Below are 19474 nucleotides of genomic sequence, written 5' to 3'. Positions count from 1 at the left end.
AAGGAAATAAGGAATATCATGTCGTTTACAGAATTTAAAAATCTCCACTGGTTGCTGAGCAATGGGCATTTTTCGGTTATTTCTGAAAGAGCCCTCGTAGCTCAGAATAAAAAGCAATTTGCTTTCCCAAAAAACTTGGAAAAAAATTCCTTTCGCCTCAATGCAGGAAAAATCAACACCACTTGTTTTGCCACCGCTTTTTTAGTACCGTAGTTCCACAAAGAGGGTTGATATTGCTCTGGTTGAAAAAAAAAAAGAGAAATTTCATTAGCAATTTTTGGAAATACATTATAAGTCATTGACATAAAATGCATCTGTCAAAGAAAGACCAATAAATAAAATGGTCATCATTCACACCAACACAGTTGAAATTTCATTGTTTTTACATCCACAGAACAGAACTCTTGGCGACAAACAATTTTCTGTTATTAAGTTAATATATTCAGTAGTAATTCATTTCAAATGATGTTTTATCATTTTCATTTAGAAAAATGAGTATTTACTTTATTGATCATTAATCAAAAATGTAAAGGCGCTATAAAGATTTGGAAACATTACTAACCAGTGTCAAAAAGTACATGCAGACACTCTGCTGTGCTGGCCCAGATGATGGTTTGCTGGTTGATCAGTTTGCCACAGGAGGGCCTCAACACACCTTTCAAGAATAGCCCTTGAGCCAGCATCTTTATTTATTGTCAGGACACCAGTACAGTCAACTGAATTCTTTCATGTTAGCTGTCGATGAAAACAAAAAATTAAATTAAATTCACTGCAGTGAAAATGGTACATGCCAATGCCATTGCTAAAGTTTAAAACAACAACAACAACAATAATAATAATAATAAAAAAATAATAATAATATAATATAATAATAATAGTAATAATAATAATAATAATAATAATAATAATAATAATAATAATAATAAAATAAATAATTTGGAAAAAAAACATTATCTAACATTGTCATTATCATTATCCTAGACATTTCAAACACTACTAAAACTGCTACCACTACAGACCTTATCATTATCTATCATAGATATTTACTCTCTCTTTCTCTCCCTCTCTATCACTATCTCTCGAACATAACATACCAAACCCAATTTTCCGATATAAATTCCCCCCCCCCCCCCCCCCCCCCCTCCAAAGAAAAAAAAAGTTGAAAAGTGTGGACGATGTATGCAGTATCAGCCAAAATAAAGATAATTACAATAACTGAATGAAAAGTACTTTTTTTAAAAGGGTCCTGATCCTGAGACTGAGAATGTCTTTTCTTCTTGTGAGTCGCATGAACTTCACGAACCCTCTTGACAGTCTTGATCTTGACAAATTTGGAAACATTTTGACTGGGAATCGAACCTTGAAACATCTGATCAGGTCTAGGTTTTATCCCCTGACATGGAGGGCTGATTTTGTTTGGGGAGGGGGGGGGGGAGGGGAGTAGTATTTTATTATTGTTTGGCCCTGTTATTTTTCATAAAATAAAGTTAACTTGCGATAACGAGTGAGAGTGTGTCAGCTGATGCACAGTCGAACAAACACACAATCTCACAAGGCATGTTTAGTTATAAAAATAAGCAATAAATTAAAATGTGGTGTATTTCTTATGCTTACCTTGTAAACTGAGTATTCTGTGACTTGAATAGAGTGAAGAATTACCAAAGTTCATCAAAATCAACTTGTAATGCGATGAGTGAGGTCCGAAAGCGAATGAATTCATAATATTGTAAACAAAGGCAGGGACAGTCAGGGAGCGGCCATTGACGCTATCGTGGTGCATTGTGGGTCACTATTGCCACTTCGAGGATAAATTTAGATCGGAATCATGTTTTGTTACTAAATTAAGACGCACCGTGACCTGACCTCTCAAATCAAGCAATGAGAGCTCGTGACATTGTATAAATGGTATTCACTATTTGACCTTGTGATAATTCATGTTTATAATCATGATGTCGATGTTGCCAGATTGAAAAAGAGAAATGGCTAAGCTTTCCATCGATATGCGCCATGACAGGGTGGATAGACTTTGAATAGCTGTTGTCAAGACCCAAACATTTGACAATATAGACCTTTAGAAAATAAAACGTGGATACCTACGTTATAAAACTGCATCAAAAACACGTTTTTAATTGAAAATATGAAATTTTCTTTATATTTTAGGATTCTAGAATAACTAAACTACCTGAAAAATGGACTAGCCCAATTTGGCCGAAAAAAAAAATTTTAACCAAAAATGACTACAGGTCCCCCCTTAAAGATGAATAACTTCGTTGTAAAGAGGAATATCGCAGATATTTTGGTATCATTATTTTCGTTACTAACCGGGCACCTAGCCTCAGGATCTACCTACACTGTAATCTTGAATCTCGCCACTTCAATGGGTTAAATTGTATTGTTTGATTTTTTAAAAATAACACACACACACACATACAGTAGAACAAGGTCCATCCATTGCTTGTATTTTAGCGGCAAACCAGTTACCGGAGCTACCATGTACATAGATCCTGAAGCTAGGTGCCCGGTTACCGTGTACGTAGACACTGCCAAACAAAAATTACTGTTTTCGGATTCAATGGGGGAAAAAATAACAGGACAAAGTGTCAAATCCCTGCCAAGTCCTGGATTTAAAAAAAGGATTTCTTTTGTTTTATACTGCACATTGTCATAATAAGGAACAATTAACGTAAAACATTTGTGCCACAAGACCAATCCGTGGCAGTTAATAGTAAATAGTTGACGATTTCCCATCTGGCAAGGTCTGCGACAAAAAGATGAAATAATATGTGATAGTGAGAGAGGGGGGGAGGAGGAGGAGAAAATTAGTAAATGAAACCAAGACGGAGATGGAGAAGAAAAGGTGGGGGTATTAATATCATTATTAACGTATCATCATCACTTCATACGCTGTGACAGTGACTGTTAAGTGTTGAAGATTTACCAAGTGGTATGGTCCGAGGCAAAAAGAGGAAATGAGAGAGAGAAGAGAGAAAACAGTGATGCCAATCTTCCGCGGATCCGAGGAATTCCTCCTTTTTGGAGGTTCCTCCCATTTTTCCTCCGTTTGCGATTTTATGTTTTTTATGACTCCTGATCTTTGAATGGATAATAAGTGCTCCCAAATTCATGGAAATTAGTCCCAGATAGCCTTATTTTGGCACTTTAAAAAAAAAAATTCCAGGGGGACATGCCCCCGGACCCCCCTAGTAGGAGGCTGCCATCGGCAGCCAGAGCCTGCCTTTGGGGGGCATGATGAGACGTCGATCATTTTCCTCCTTTTTCATTCTTTTTCTGTTGGCATCACTGAGAAAAAAGAGAAAGAACATCTGAGAAATAAGAAAAATGAGTTTCAGAGAAAGAAAATGAGAGTAAAGATTGACTTCGGTCCTTGGCAGTTAATAGTAATAGTAGATAGTTGACGCATTTTCCAACTGGCACGGTCCGTGATTAAAAGTTAACGAGGGAATGAGTGAGAGAGAAAGAAGAAAATTGAAGAAAGAAAGAAACGAGAAAACATTACTCTGGCAGTTAAAAGTACACATGAGTAGTTGATGAACTGACACGGTCCTTGGCAATTGAAAAGAAACCGATAGACAGTCACATAGCAACTAAATCACAAATTTCTCAACAAGAAAATTATGTAAATTCAAATTGTGTTGAGCTCAAACTCAATGATAATAAAGTGATTTTCTCATCTAGAGAGTTGATCAATTTTTACACCTGTCATATATTAATCAATGCTGTTGTCATATATTAATCAATGCTGTTAGTTTTGCACAGAAATGTGCGATTTTGTAATCAGAGGAGAAATTCCTCACTTTTAAAAATTATAATTCCCCCATGGCAGTGAGAAAGTTGATGTTTGTGGTGAAAAAAAAAGGACAGGTTCAGTGACCCATTCTCCAGCTGGAGTTTTTCTGTCTATTAATGTTAGTTTATCATCTGTCTTGCTCTAAAAGTGATGGGGGTGGGGCTGTAAGGCAATCATTCAAAATTTTCCTTCTTTTTCACTTTGTTGTCATCAGCACTGATTAATGGGTTTAAGTTGCCCATAAGTTTGTGGAAACTTGACTAAAACTAGTGAGCATAATGTGACGGATTTGCTCAATTTCATTTATTACCGTCATAATTTTTCTGTTGGGTAAGTCTGGATAAAGGCATTCATTTTCAATATTTTAAAAATTTTCCACAGAAATGGAACAAGTATGATTTCTTTGATCATCCCTCCAAGAGATCAGATTGCTCGTGTAAACAAAATGTTGGCTGATGAATTTGGAACAGCATCAAATATCAAGAGTCGTGTAAATCGACTGTCAGTCCTTGGAGCTATTACCTCTGTACAGCAAAGACTCAAATTGTACAATAAAGGTGGTTCTTCTTTTCTTTTAGATTGATATTTATTAGATAAAGTTTTACCCAGATGATGGATGAAAATAGTAATTTAATTTAGTTTTTAAACTTTTTCCTGCTATTGTAATATACATTGTGCTTTTTTATAATTAAAAGAAGCTATTTATTAATTATTCTTTTTCTAAAATTTGTTACAAGTTGCTGCCATAAATGCATCACAGATTTATTCAATTAACAGTGCAGGAGATTTTATTTATACATTTTTTCACTCTCCTTTAAGGGTGTTATGCTCGTACTACGAGGGCTCTTTCAGAAATAACCGAAAAATGCCCATTGCTCAGCAACCAGTGGAGATTTTTTAATTCTGTAAACGACATGATATTCCTTATTTCCTTACGGATATTCCCAGAAATTATGAAGTGCATCATTTTGCACAATGAATTTCTAGACGATTTTAAAGATGGCGGCCCACCTTGAAACTTGGTCAAAGGAGGAAATCAGAGCTGTCATACGTTTTTTGAACGCCAAAAGTCTGAATCCTACCGAAATTCATAAAGAACTTCAGAGTGTATATGGTGAGCATGTTATAAGCCGTACACAAGTCTATCACTGGTGTAATTTGTTTGAAGCCGGCCATTCCGACTTGACAGACAGGGAAGGGAGAGGGCGTTCGATAACTGCGACGTCAGAAGACAATGTGAAGCGAGTTAATGAGCTTATTCGTCAAGACAGGAGGTTGAAACTTCATGAAATCGCAAGCAGTCTTGAAATTTCGGAAACTTCTGCCCATAGAAATAGAATTGTATTTGATGAACTTGGCTACAGAAAAGTCAGCGCAAGATGGGTTCCGAAGCAATTGACAGACAATCACAAAGAACAAAGATTGGACATCTGCAGGGAACTTTTGAGAAGAAGCAAGAGCTCACGCAGGGTTCACGGGCATACTGCCAACGCCGGCGGAGACTTTCTAGGGTACAATGTGACTCTTCTTGACAGCATAGTCACCGGTGATGAGACTTGGTTGCACCATTGCACCCCAGAAACAAAGCAAGATTCGATGACATGGAAACATCCATCCTCACCTGTCACGAAGAAATTCAGCAAAGAAAATAATGGGAACTGTTTTCTGGGACAGTCGTGGTGTTATTCTGTTCGAAACCTTACAACCTGGAGAAACACTCAATGCTGCAAGGTACTGCCAAACTCTTGACAAGCTTAGGGAGGCCATTCGCAGAAAGCGCCCAGGGCAGTTGACCAACGGGGTCATTTTGCAACACGACAACGCTACACCCCACACAGCACGAGTGACGCAAGGTTGGCTAGAGAAATATGGATGGGAGATTTTGCCACACCCACCACACAGTCCAGACCTCGCACCATCTGATTATCACCTCTTTGGGCCACTGAAACGTGAGCTGGCAGGAAAGCGCTTTGATGTCGATGAAGAGCTTGTTGACCATGTGCGGAAATGGCTACAAAACCTTAACGGAAATTTCTTCCGAGAGGGTATCTATTCCATGGTGCGGCGTTGGCAGAAGTGTGTCGACAGACTTGGCTGTTACGTAGAGAAATGAAGGACGAGTCAAGGTATGAACACGTGCAAGAATTTTGTTGATAGCATAAAAAACGCGGATTTTACAGGCATTTTTCGGTTAATTATGAAAGAGCCCTCGTATTTCGGTAGCTTTTTAAAAAATCTAATTGAAAGATAATGTTCTGAATTGAATAAAGAGAACGGACATCTGGATTTTGAGAGGAAATCAATTTTACAATTGAATTTTGAATATGTGTAACAGCACTTTATTCTCAACAAGATTTTGGATTTAATGACAACTGTCTTGTCATCCTCTTTTATGAATTCCACTTAATTATTTGCTTTGTATTGCATTTTGTTGTCTCCATTTGAAATTAGCATATATTTGAATTTTGTTTTCAGTCCCTCCAAATGGTCTGGTCATTTATTGTGGATCGATCATAACAGATGAAGGAAAAGAAAAGAAAGTTAACATCGATTTTGAGCCATTTCGCCCCATCAATACCTCATTATATCTTTGTGACAATAAATTTCATACTGAGGTAAGAAAATCATTGCCTCAACACAGTAAATCTTGAGTCTGAATTTCATTCTATAGACTATTTTCAGCATGTGAATTATTTGGAGCCAAAACCTTGTTAGTTACAATATTAATCCAAAATATCCTTGTAAGTTCGGAACATAGAGGGGTGTAATTGATGTCAGTGACTTGGAACTTCAAATAGCTATGCAATCATTTATAAACATAGAAAACCTGTGAGGAAAAGAAAAAATGAAAATAGACCTAACAAAAGACAAATATGTGGGCTCTCTTGAAAAATTGTGAAAGCAAAATTATGGTTATTTGATAGAATGTGTTTGACCTGCTATAGTGAATTTCTTCTATTTGTCTCCATATAATGATTGCCTTAATATGTTACTGATTTTCAAATGTTGGCATTTGCATTCAGATAAATATAGCCTATTGGTCATTTTCTTCATGTCTGTCAAATTGATAATGGCCTTATGCTTTTATTTTGGTTTGCCGAAAAATCTTCTATTTGTCATATATCTACCTCCAAAACTTTATTGGGTTTGGTAAGTCTGCTTCAATTAATAAATTAAATATTAGATGGTGAGCTTTGAAATGTCATTGATTCACATCGAAGTGTTGGTTGACACTCTCACTTCGTAAAGTGTTTCTTTTTAAGATTAGGGAAAAATGGAGTTATGTTTATTTTAGAATTACAAGCTGTTTATTGATTTATCCCTCATTTAAAGTTATTTTTCATATATTGTATGATAACGGTTTAATTCCAGGCCCTATCTGCATTATTAGCTGATGACAGTAAGTTTGGTTTCATTGTCATGGATGGAAACGGATCTTTATTTGGAACTCTGTCTGGAAATACCAGAGATATTTTACACAAATTCACGGTCGACTTGCCTAAAAAACACGGTAAGTTTGATATATATGTGTTTAAACAATAATAACTACCATTACCATTGAACCTTGAACATCAAGGCTTTTTTCAGATTGTATGATAGATTGATGTTATTTTAGATTTGATTTTAAAACGTTTTAAGTTTTAACTTGTAATTTGTGCATGCAAAGTATCTACTAAAATTACATGCAGCATTGGAGGGATTTGTTTTTATTGTTGTGTTGTAATAAATTCCTAGTTTTCACTTAACATTTGATTTTGAAATTCATGATTAACATAGTTTTTCCTCTTAGCTGTAAGCCTAATCATATACTTTAGATTTATATTTCGTCTCCTTATTTCTCTTCATCCCATATTAAAATTTTATTTGAACATTCATTCTTTACTTTTCTATCTTTTAAAAATCATGCTTACAGGAAGAGGAGGTCAGTCAGCACTTCGTTTTGCTCGTCTCAGGTTGGAAAAACGACACAACTATGTAAGAAAAGTTGCAGAGGTTGCTGTACAGTTGTTCATAGTCAACGATAAACCAAATATTGCTGGATTGGTATTAGCAGGATCTGCTGACTTCAAAACAGAACTAAGCCAGTCCGACATGTTTGATGTGGTAAGGATTTATCTGTTACAACGTTTTGTCTTTTTGCATAGTTTATAAATTGTAACTTTGCATATTGGATCATCTTTTTAAAAATATGTTTTGCCACAATTTTTACTATTTATAGCAATGACAATTTCAAAACCTTTGGGCTAGATATGGGTCATGGTGGTAACCCCAATCTTCTGGACACTTTGTTGGCTGTCGGTGAGTGGAGATCTCTCGAGGATGGTGTAGAATGGTGTATTCTACATTTGTCAGCCTCGTTTATCTCTTCTATCCCCAACATCTCTTGTCCTTTACATTTTAATTTGTTTCCTTGCTCTAGAATAAAACCAATCAGTTTCTAGAGGGCCTGTCTGGAGTCATTTTCTGAAAAAAGAAACAGTTTACTTGTTTTTGTTTTTGTTTTTTTTGTTAGAGATTATATCAAAACTCTATTCATATGATTTATGATTACTGGTTGTTTTTGTGATTTTTTGTTTTTAAAAAAATATTGTTACCTAAAACGGGTCATTTTTAAGGGAATTGTGATTTGTTCCCTTGAATATTTTAGTATGTTGAAGAAAAATAGTTCCTCCAATGACATACATTTGATCAATCTAAATATTGATATTTTGGTCAATTATGATCTCAGAAACTCCTTCCACCTTAAATCAAATATCAATTAAATTTTACAAATACTATTTTACCTTGGTGTCAACAGCGTTTGCAATCCAAAGTTATCAAGGTTGTGGATGTGTCTTATGGAGGAGAAAATGGTTTTAATCAAGCTATTGAATTAGCATCAGATTCCCTTGCTAATGTCAAATTTATCCAAGAAAAGAAATTGATAGGTAAGTAAACTAAGGAGGCGTGAGGGTTGGAATTGATGCAGTCTGCACTAAGAGACAAAGTTGATGTTTAAACTGTGATATGTCATGATGTTACTGCGATACAAAGTTCATGATTTTTCAAAAAGTTTCTGCCCTTTTGACTCCGAAGTGAATGTATTGCCCGAGTGTAATTAAATCTGACAGGAAGGGAAACTTTTTTTTATCGCATCAACCCAATAATGGGCTGTATTATTAAAATCCAAATAAGTCTTCCATAAAAATCTAGTTCCGCTTTTCAATGATTTGTTGGGGGGGGGCGTTTTTTGTTTTTGTTTTTATTTGTTTCTCATTTTTCTCATAAATACACAGCTGGACAATTTCCCTGCATTCTGCTAAAGTCAAAGTTATGGAAAAAATATTAATAAATGTTGCTAATGCTTTGTCGTGATATTACCTTCATGTCATGGTACATTTTATTCCTAGGTCGTTATTTTGATGAAATTTCACAAGACACAGGCAAATATTGTTTTGGAGTGGACGATACCCTCAGGGCGATGGAAATGGGTGCTGTTGATACCTTGATAGTATGGGAAAATTTAGATATTCAACGATTTGTCCTCAAGAATCATTCAACAGATGGTGAGTGTTATTTTTATTGTGGTGTAATTTGAATATATTTCTCCTAATTGCAAATTTGATTATTATTCTGCTAATATAGTACAGTCATAAAAACAATTACATTCTTCACAGTTGAAACTAATGTTCTCCTGTATACTTTACGCTGGTAGATACAAATTCTTTTCACTTTACAATTGATGGTGTCATGCATACTAAACTTTTCAGTGTTAACTCCTTCCCGCTCCCTTGAAGGGATGGCTTATTAAGGGGCGGTTTGGGTCTAATTATTGGAAAAATCCTTCGAAAAATTGATTTTGAGATTTTGGTGGAAAATAATATTCTATTATCCTAGAAATAATATAAGTGAAGTTCAAATTCTTAATGTAGACTATAAAGGCACGAAAAACACAGTCGAAAATTGTACAGGTAGTAAGAAAAGTGTGAAAAACGGGAAGCTATTTTGCCCATTTTCTCAATATGTCATTTTTCTAAGGGTATGGGATACTGTGTCAAGCGTTTCTCAGAATCTATTCAATGAAATTGTCTGAAATTTTCCACATTTATCACAGAGATAATGTATTGTGTCACCATAGAGAGATTTTTTTGATAAGATATGTGAATTTTGAATTATAATCCTAATTCTGAATTTTTAACATCAATTTTGTCATAACATTTTGATTCTCAACTTTATAATGTTCTAATAAAAATTCCATAAGCTAAAGCCGTAAAATCTCTCTATGGTGACACACTATGGTACAATGTTGACAAGAGGGAAGAATATGGAGGTCATTCCTTCACTAGTTTTTGTGGAAAGTTTGCCACGAGATTGTTATATTTTTTGATGTCAGACCCCCAAATTAGGTCGCAAAATGGGAATCAACACAGATAATTAAAATTTTTCACCATAAATGTTGTTTTTTAACCTATAATGACGATATTGAATGATTAAAACCGCTGAATATTGGTAATTAAAATTTTTTTAGAAAAGACCCAAACCGCCCCTTAAGTGATAACCACTGTAATGATATACTTTTGTGCTTGTCATTGGTTTAAAAACGAGCATTTGGGTGAAATAAAAGCAAAATATTTGGAATAGTGAATTGATTAAAGAATCTGTTAGGACGAGAAAGGGCATATGGGTGAGGGCAACTGTTGTATTTTAATTGATTGATATTGTACAGTGATGCCAAAACTCCGGTCTAAAGCAAAAAATTCCGGGTTACGTGCAACTTCCATCAAATTCCGGTGAGGTCAATTTGTTCCAAGGATATCCCTCTCCAACCACCTCATCATCGTCACTGCCATTACTACTACAACCACCATCACCACATCACTACCACAACTACTACAACCACCACCACTACATCATCATCACTACCATAACTACTACAACCACCAACAAACACCACATCATTATGACTACCACTACACCACCACCACATCATCATCACTACCACATCATCATCACTACCACTACTTCAACCACAACCACTGCATCATCATTATTAGCACAACTACTACAACCATCACTACCAGCACTATTAATAATAATAATAATAATAATAATAATAATAGATCTTTATTGTCCATAAATATGGCAATTTGTCATTTAGTTACACTTGTTATAATGTTAAACGATAACTAAGATTGAACAGATATTTCACTCCTACTTTTTTCTCTCTCTCTCTCTCTTCTCTCTCTTCTCTCTCTCTCTCTCTCTCTCTCTCTCTCTCTCTCTCTCTCTCTCTCTCTCTCTCTCTCTCTCTCTCTCTCTCTCTCTCTCTCTCTCTCTCTCTCTCTCTCTCTTTCTTTCTTTCTTTCTTTCTTTCTTTCTTTCTTTCTTTCTTTCTTTCTTTCTTTCTTTCTTTCTTTCACACGTGCGATATACACACCATAAACATATTCATTTCGTTTTCAATTTGTTACGATTGTGGCAATTCGACACCAAAAATTATCATCATTATCAATTGGCCAGTTAATCTTACATTAAATAAATTAATCAGTTAATCAGTCAACGAATCAATCCTTGGTTTTTCTGTACCATATGAAATATATTCAAAATTTTTATTGCTGATGGAACGAACGTTGATTTATACTTGTTAGTTCTACATTTAATCTGACAAAACCTTCTCCCAGATGGTAAAAGACTAAATTCATGGTATAAAATATGTTTTTTATTGTTGGTAATTGAGAATGCTTTCCTTTCTATCGCTTTTCCATGAATTCTTTCTACTCCATCAAGAGGATGGTTTATTATTTTTGATGCCTCTTTGATAGATTTTGAAATTTTTGATTTATCTTTAAGTCGGCATCCTCCAAACCATATGGTGCAGCCAAACGCAATTACACTTTTAATCAATGAGTCATAAACTCTTAACATAGTTTTCTTCCTTACTTGAAATGTTCTCAATTTCCTTAGGATGTATAATCTTTGGGCAACTTTCTTAGATATTATATTAATATGTTGAGAGAAATTGAGGGAACTATCAATGGTTATTCCTAAATATTTAAAATAGTCAACTATCTCAACATCATCTTTACCGATCTCCACACACTTTAAGTAGTTTTTATTTTTTACACCAAACACCTGTTCTTTCGTTTTTTCAACATTTAATTCAAGCTGATTTTGTTTACACCAATCGGTGAATATATTTATTTGTTTGAAATAATTCTTTTCGGTAACTTTATCTTTTAATAAGCCAAGAATAGCAGTATCATCTGCATATTTCACTATAAAACAATTTTCAAAGGATGGTCTGCAGTCGTTGGTGTATAAGATGTACAGGATTGGGGAACTCACACAGCCTTGGGGACATCCGTTCGACAACGTTCTTTTGTTGGAGATATGTTCACCCAATCTATTACATCACTACCACTACTACTACAAACACCACCACCATCACATCATCACTACCAATACTACTACAACCACCACCACATCATTATCACTACCACGACTACTTAACCACCACCATCACTTCATCTTCACTACCACTACTACTACAACCACCACCACCACATCATCATCACTCACACTCACCACCACCACCATATAATCATTACTACTACTACATCCAATACTACCACATCATCTTAACTAACACTACTACAGCCACCACCACATCAATATCGCTACAACTACAGCTACAACCACCAGCACATCGTCACTGTCACTACTACAACAACCATCACTACCACTAACTCTATAAAATAAACTCCTTTTTAAAATTCTTTTCTGTATAGAGAACCAGTAAATCCTCTACATCTTCAATGTCAAACCAATCATTGATTATTGAGATTAGCAATGACATGTACGTTATACTTACTTGACAATGATTTCCCACACTGGTTCTTCTAGATCCTTTTGGCTTGACTCCACTTATTCTTTATCAGGTCAGGTCCTCATGCAGGTTTTCCTTGTAGTTAACACATTTACTGTTTTATTAATACAGGTAAATCTGGTCTTTAGTGTTTATTGCATTCTCAATACATTTTTTTCTCAGAGGAGAGGATATTGCATTTGCGGGCAGATCAAGAAAGAGACAAGACCTATTTCACAGACAAGGAAGTAAGTGCCCCCGAAGGCAGTTTTTATTTTCTCCAGTAAAGCAGCAAGGCAGAATGCTTTATAAAATCAACACAGATAGATGTATGACAAACTGAAATAGTTTTTAAAAATCATGATAGAACAATTCAATGTTACTATTGACTCAGCCTAAACAGAGGCTCTTTTCGTAACAAAATCAAGCATTGTTGTGTATGATCAGTGAGTGGATGGATGATACTGATCCAAAAAAAACTTACCTTTTCTTGTTGGCTGTAATTGTAATTCTAGAACTTTTTACTATCCCATTTTCTTCCTGTTTACTAGCGCTGATTTGACCTTAATGTGTTGCAAGCGCCGTAAAACCCTTAAAAACAAAACATCAATGATTTAATTGCTCATTAATTTATTGGCATAGTCCTATTCTCCACAAGGAGAAATGGGAATAAGTAAGCATTGATTAATATTCTTTGCTGTACAAAATCTGAAATCGAGAGTTAACAAACCCAAGGTGGAAGAGTTTGAGGATAATGTCTCCAACTAGATGTTAACCTGAGTAGCCAGACAGATAATTGTCACAGGAGTTACTTATTTCTACTTCACTCTACTATTTTGATAAGGCTCCATAAATTCAGAGAATATTATATTTGAAATTTTGGATTGTTGCATATGTTGAATATAGGGAAAACTCGCCTAATTTTGGTAAAAAATATTTATTGTATTTAAAATAGTTTGGTTGGTTGGCTAAGCTACAAAAATTAAAATAGTAAAATAAAGTTCGTCGATTCTTTTCTTTCATTATTTTTCTCTCTTTTCCGATCGATTCTAGCTCGATTACTTTTGTACTTTCTCATATTGCATTTCAATTTTATTTATGTTTTTTCTAGACGGGAGTGGAAATGGAGTTGATTGACCAGATGCCTCTTCTAGAATGGTTTGCCAATAATTACAAAAGTTTTGGTGAGTTATGATATTAATTGATGTCATTTTACTTATGGAACTGAAAGTATAATTTATCCAATATCAGAATATGGAACAAAAGTGTGATGTCAAATTTCTGGTTCCAATCTCCTTGATTGGAAGTGTGAAGCTGGTTCTCCAGAAATCTGGCTTTGTGCAACTGATCCTCCAGTTTAAGAGTGATGCCATCTTCTGGCCTAAATGCTGAATGCTGGTCTTCAATGAAGACCGTCCATCTTGGCTCTTTTATGTCGCGTAATCCTAAGAATCTACATACTGCCACTTTATGATTCAATATGTAAGTTATTCATCGTTTACACATTGTCAGTAAGACTGTTTACACACTTCCAAGTAGTTTTGTACTAGAACTGAGAAAGATGGGAAATCACTACTTCCCTCCCCTGTTTAAATGTGTATAATTTTATATTATTATTATGAGTGTATTGGGACACATGAAATTTCAATTAAGCAGCCTGTAAATATTCCGACAGTTGTCGGATTTCTGACAGTATGATTTTGCTTGATAAATTCTGTTAGGTTTTGACATTTTTAAAAATAATAATTAAAAGTAAAAATAAATTTCGTAACGTCAAAAGGCAGGACCAACGGATAAGAAAATAAAAGTTTTATTTTGTGCCTCAAAAAAAGGTGAATTTTCTTTTTAATGATTGCCAAAGGGGAGCTAATTAGGGAAATTAATTGCACTTCTTTCCCATTCCATTACCTAATACATGTGAATATGTAGTTTTGCCAGCTGTGCCCGAATGCTGTATTTATGTGTTTGGTGGCAAAGTTGGTGGCAATTTTGATAAAGAAATTCCTATTTTTGGTCTCAAATTCCTATTTTCTGATGTTCTGATTCCACTTTTGGAACATGGAGGGTCGGCAGGTCTGCAATTGACGTGTCCTATCTGTTGTGTTTGTTAATCCATTTTTAAAATTATTTTTTTTGTCCTGTTGGTCCATTTTCGAGTTTTCAAAAAAATCTGTCCCTGGGTGGGGATCCTGACCTCCCATGGTGGGCAGGAGGTCATGCTGTGTTTTCTATCCCCTTGTATCTGTTTGCCGAGTTGCTTTCTGCCTTTGTCTTGGAATGGGATTGTCTCGTTTTGTCCTGGGCTAGGAGGGAAACAGTCAAATGTATAGTTTTAGTTTTGGGAGATGACAATTTTTCCCTTGTAAATCATCTCTCTTGTGTACTATTGCATTTATTATTTTGTTATGAATAAACATTTGAGTGTATTACTATTAGTGGGGACCAGTGTTTGTGTCTGGATGAGACTTTTAGGTGATCTCAGACTTCTTGTGTGCTTTGAAAGTGTAAATCGCGAATCTTTGACTATCACATTTTCTTCCTTTTTACTGACGCTGAAATGACCTACATGTGTCGCAAGCGCCGTAAAACCCTTAAAAATAAACAAACAAAAATCTGACAACTTTTTCACCAGCCTGATAAATCATGACAACCTAGATGATAGAAACCAATTCCATTTTTTTCATTGTTTTCAGGAGCAACTTTAGAAATTATTACCGACAAGTCACAAGAAGGTGCACAGTTTGTTCGAGGCTTCGGAGGAATAGGAGGTATGAACTCATAACCTTAGGTGTCTGTCTAGTCAATTTATATTACAGTATTAGAAAGTTGTACTTTTTTTTTTACTGTAACATATAGAGAAGCAATTTTTTTCCTTTCCTTCTAATTAAATTTTACCATTCATGGTCATTAAATGCATAGTTAATTGCCATGTTGTGGATTATGGTTGTTTGATATCATGACTACTTCACCCAAATGCTGTTTGGGCTACCTGTTTACATCATTGTAGTTCAATTTCAGTTCTTGTATATTGTGCATGCTGATCACAGAGCATTATGACAATCACCACTTAACTCAAGTGCTTGCTCAATCCTCAAATGAGGTCCCATTCAAAAACAAGTTGCCATACTTTCGGACTGACCTGTCAACCTCCCCTATATATTTGCTGACCTCCAATTTAGATAATTTGATAAAACATATTTTAAGTTTCATTATATTCATGCAATTGTTTTTCTTTCCTCAGGCATATTGCGGTATCAAGTTGACTTTCAAATGATGGATCCTATGCTGAACGAAGAATTTGATGATTTTGATCTAGACGACTATTAAACTAATTAAAATTACTGGGAATTTTGGTCAATGTACAAATTGTTTATTATTGATTCAAAAGGATGTCGACATATGAGTCAATGTCCGACATAGTGAAACAAGGGTTGGGTCTTCTCTGAATCATTAGTTCCGTTTATGACATTGCATATAATGGGACTCAGATTTGATACAGCTTTATTCATTACATTGCCAGTTGAATGAGAACGTGATTGTTTCTCATCCTTTGCTTAGATCATGAATTGTTAGATCACCATTGATTCGACAGTTACTGGTAAAGTATAACAGCTTTTATCACAGTATGAACTTGTACATTTCTGTTATTGTATGAAATATTTCCAAAACGGCAATGATGTGAGTGTATGTACATATAAGCTATTTTATAAGAAAATACTCTTCCAGCAACTGTCTAGCATCAAAGTTATGGGTGACTGGTATTCCATTTTAAAGATGTTTTTGTTCTATGGAGCTGCACATCCTCCTTATCTGTGTAATATTTTCTCGGATTATCTTTGTAAGAATTTTTATCTTATCTAGTGCTGCCTCATAATATATTTCTTTTATTTTATTTATTTATTTATTTATTTTATTATTATCAATTTTGGTACTGTTTTTCCCCCCTTTTGAGAAAAGTCAAATTACAGTTTTAAAAAATCGCTATTGCCCTTATAATGTTGTATTTTTCCTGACAGTTTGGTGCACATGAAAATACAGGCTGAGAATTGGAATTTCCTTTTTAACGAAAATTGTTTTTTAATTATTTTTTTTCATCCCTGAAAATTTTTTGAAAGACTTATAAATACAGTGCCTAAAGATGATACAAGTACCAGTAATTGCCTGTAAACAAACCCCCCAAAAAATGTTAAGTTTGCAGAACATTAATTTTGATTTGTTTAAATGATTTTTTTGTTAAAATATACACCTACAACACAGACACTAGTATATTTTCATGAGGATTAGTTATTCCACAGTTTAAAGTATATCACTTTTTTTTTTATCGCTCTTGTATTTTGGGATGATACTTGAAATGATAGTAGACGCTTCATTTGACCATTAATTCTATTTATTCAGTTACGATCCAGCTTGCCTTTTCCTGTAGTAACCGAGGAATAGATTTTAGAGTTAGGTGTAAGTTTTTATCATACCTTTTTTTTAAATTATTATTTTTAAAAATATATATTGGTGTATATTAATTTTTGTTGAGATCCATGAGCTATGTGTAAAAGTAAATTTTTACCCTGTAAACAAATGATTAAGTTTTTTTATTGTTTTTTTTTTAAGATAGAAGTTTGTGCAGGAATGCCATTGGACAGATAGGCAAGCTGTAATTATACTGTGTAGATTTAAATGGTGGGAATCCTTTCACAGGGCTTCATGCCAGCCTTATGAAACCTCAATTTCAATCATCAATGAAATGTATAATGCATATATGCATTGTTAAATTATATTTGTATAATATGCGAGTATGGTTTTTTTAAAAAAATGGTACGGAATAATTCCACATTTTCATTTTGTTTCACATATAATTTTTTTTTCTTTAACTGACAGGAAATCCTAATCTCAATTGTTATTAACTCGGAATCATTCAGGGTTTTTAGTAATGGGGGATGGCTCTCAGCATTTCAAATGTTAATTTATGTCACCAAAAAAAAAAGTATAAGCACATTAAACTATACATTTTGTACAATGAGTTCTTTTTTTATTCTGTTACCCGTCTTCATTAGCACAGTTCATATATATTTTTCTTATGCCTTTCTTGAATACGATACGATCTGAGCAAGGATAAAAAATTGTTTGAGATTGGGCCATTCAGCTTTGGTTTAAATTGTTACAAAAAATATTTTAAGGTGTCCTATTTTGGTCAATGACATTACTGTAGACCTTCCTGTCTGTTCAACCACCTCTATGCAACTTTATTTTTTATGCTCTTTTATCAGTTTTGTTGATTTTCGTCTCTTGAGCAATCAATTTGGTCCCACGACTTAGGTATCAGTACACAATTTTGGTAGCTTGTCAAATATTTGGTTACAAAACTTCTTCAAATCAGGTATTGTCTCAAAATTGTTTTCAGTGATTCAATAGTCATTCACATTTCTTCTTTATCGTTTCAACATGATTGTTAACTGTCCAAGTGGAAATATGAAGAATGATGCATCACACCATGGCCAATTACAGAAGGATGAACAATACTGTGTCAAATTGTGAAGGATGAATGCCAGCTGTCATACTGCTCGATAAAGTATCAGAAAGCTCAAGTGTATGCTTCTTCAACATTTTGAATTGAAGGATCAGCCCATTTTCAAACAATTCATTCATTCGTAGTGTTCAGAATGATTGTTATTCACCTTACAGTTACAGTGAAAGTTGTTCAAACTAAGATTCCATTTTACACCAATAATATAAGAGCAGCCTTTCATAAGATTGATCATTCATTCTATTGCCACATCATTACAAAGGCCTTATTGAGTCATAATTCATGACCTGTTTCTGCCAAAAGAAGTGAGTTAATTTTTGTTTTATTTTCAAATCATTGACCGCTAGTCTCGTCATGAATCTCTTTCTAGGTGATGGATCTTTAAATTTGCGTTAAACTATTTTGATCTAGATTACAGTGCTTCAATATATTCAGGCCTGCTACTCATTAAAATTTTAATCAATATTTTATACAGATTGTTTTGGGGTCAAATTTGGTCAATTCAGATTCTTTGCTTTGGATTCGGATTATTTTATTTAAATTTAAGATGAGAGAAAATTGTTATTTTACTCCAATTTGGAAGTAATTTAAAAATGGGTGAAATTTCAGTTTGGGTTCAGATTTTTTCTCTTCAAATTCAGATTTCCCCCTTGTTAGCTGCCTGGTCTGTGTTACATATTGTTAATCTGTATAATGTTTTCAGTCTTTATAATAAGGAGAGATTAGCAGTTTAGACAATAATGGAATTACATTAATTTTTACGTCCTGAGTTGAATTCGTATGAATTAATTTTAAAATTATATTATAGTTTAATAAGTGTGATAACATGTCGATCAAGTATGAATGAACATAATTCTTCACTATGTGAAGTTCCGTGGGTATATCTTGGATAGTGATTTTAATGGCAGTTTTTTTATTTGCTGTTTTCTTGAACTTGCATTTGTAAAAGATATTTTGCCCTTGACATTTTTGGATAAAACCTATTGGAGAAAAAAGTATTTGGCAGATTTGTGTTATTTTTCACATGCTAATTGCATGTATAGCAATTTTGAGATATCTTTTTCCAGGATGGGAAACGAACAGCTACCCCTTTGGGGGGGGGGATAAAATTGGTCTCTTCTACTTCTATCTCACTACGTCTTGTCTGTAGTGTCCTTTTGAAATCGGAGTGCAGTTACAGACATAATTTATATCTGTTTCAAACATGTAACACATTTCCCTTGTAATTTTCTCTGTAGTTTGATACAGATCTTTTCAGTTACCTAGCCAATATCTTTAAAAACCTTATTATGACCAGTAATTT

At 34.3% G+C, this 19474-nt stretch overlaps 1 protein-coding gene and 1 long non-coding RNA gene across 2 annotated transcripts in view; one reads left to right on the top strand and one right to left on the bottom strand.

The window, feature by feature from the left end:
• The window catches only part of LOC144964784 (eukaryotic peptide chain release factor subunit 1-like), a 30426-nt gene extending 11257 nt beyond the window's left edge, over positions 1-19169 (top strand). Inside the window, exons 2-11 of the mRNA XM_078899398.1 lie at positions 4190-4365; positions 6284-6423; positions 7181-7319; positions 7722-7912; positions 8607-8736; positions 9199-9354; positions 12837-12901; positions 13765-13837; positions 15347-15421; positions 15895-19169. Coding sequence (XP_078755524.1) covers positions 4190-4365; positions 6284-6423; positions 7181-7319; positions 7722-7912; positions 8607-8736; positions 9199-9354; positions 12837-12901; positions 13765-13837; positions 15347-15421; positions 15895-15980 — 1231 coding nt within the window. The 3' untranslated portion in view covers positions 15981-19169. The remainder of the gene's footprint in view (positions 1-4189; positions 4366-6283; positions 6424-7180; positions 7320-7721; positions 7913-8606; positions 8737-9198; positions 9355-12836; positions 12902-13764; positions 13838-15346; positions 15422-15894) is intronic.
• On the bottom strand, positions 598-1784 carry LOC144964785 (uncharacterized). The gene is made up of 2 exons (XR_013643927.1): positions 1615-1784; positions 598-735 (listed from the first exon to the last, which is right to left on the bottom strand). It is a non-coding gene; the product is annotated as an uncharacterized LOC144964785 (long non-coding RNA).
• Positions 19170-19474: the final 305 nt, after the last annotated feature.

Source organism: Berghia stephanieae, chromosome 2, assembly GCF_034508935.2.
Source record: "Berghia stephanieae isolate SIO BIC M18660-M18661 chromosome 2, UCSD_Bste_1.3, whole genome shotgun sequence".
NCBI classification, from domain to species: Eukaryota; Metazoa; Mollusca; class Gastropoda; order Nudibranchia; family Aeolidiidae; genus Berghia; species Berghia stephanieae.
The sequence above is the reverse complement of the archived record's forward strand: the minus strand, read 5'-3'. Positions and strand labels throughout refer to the sequence as shown.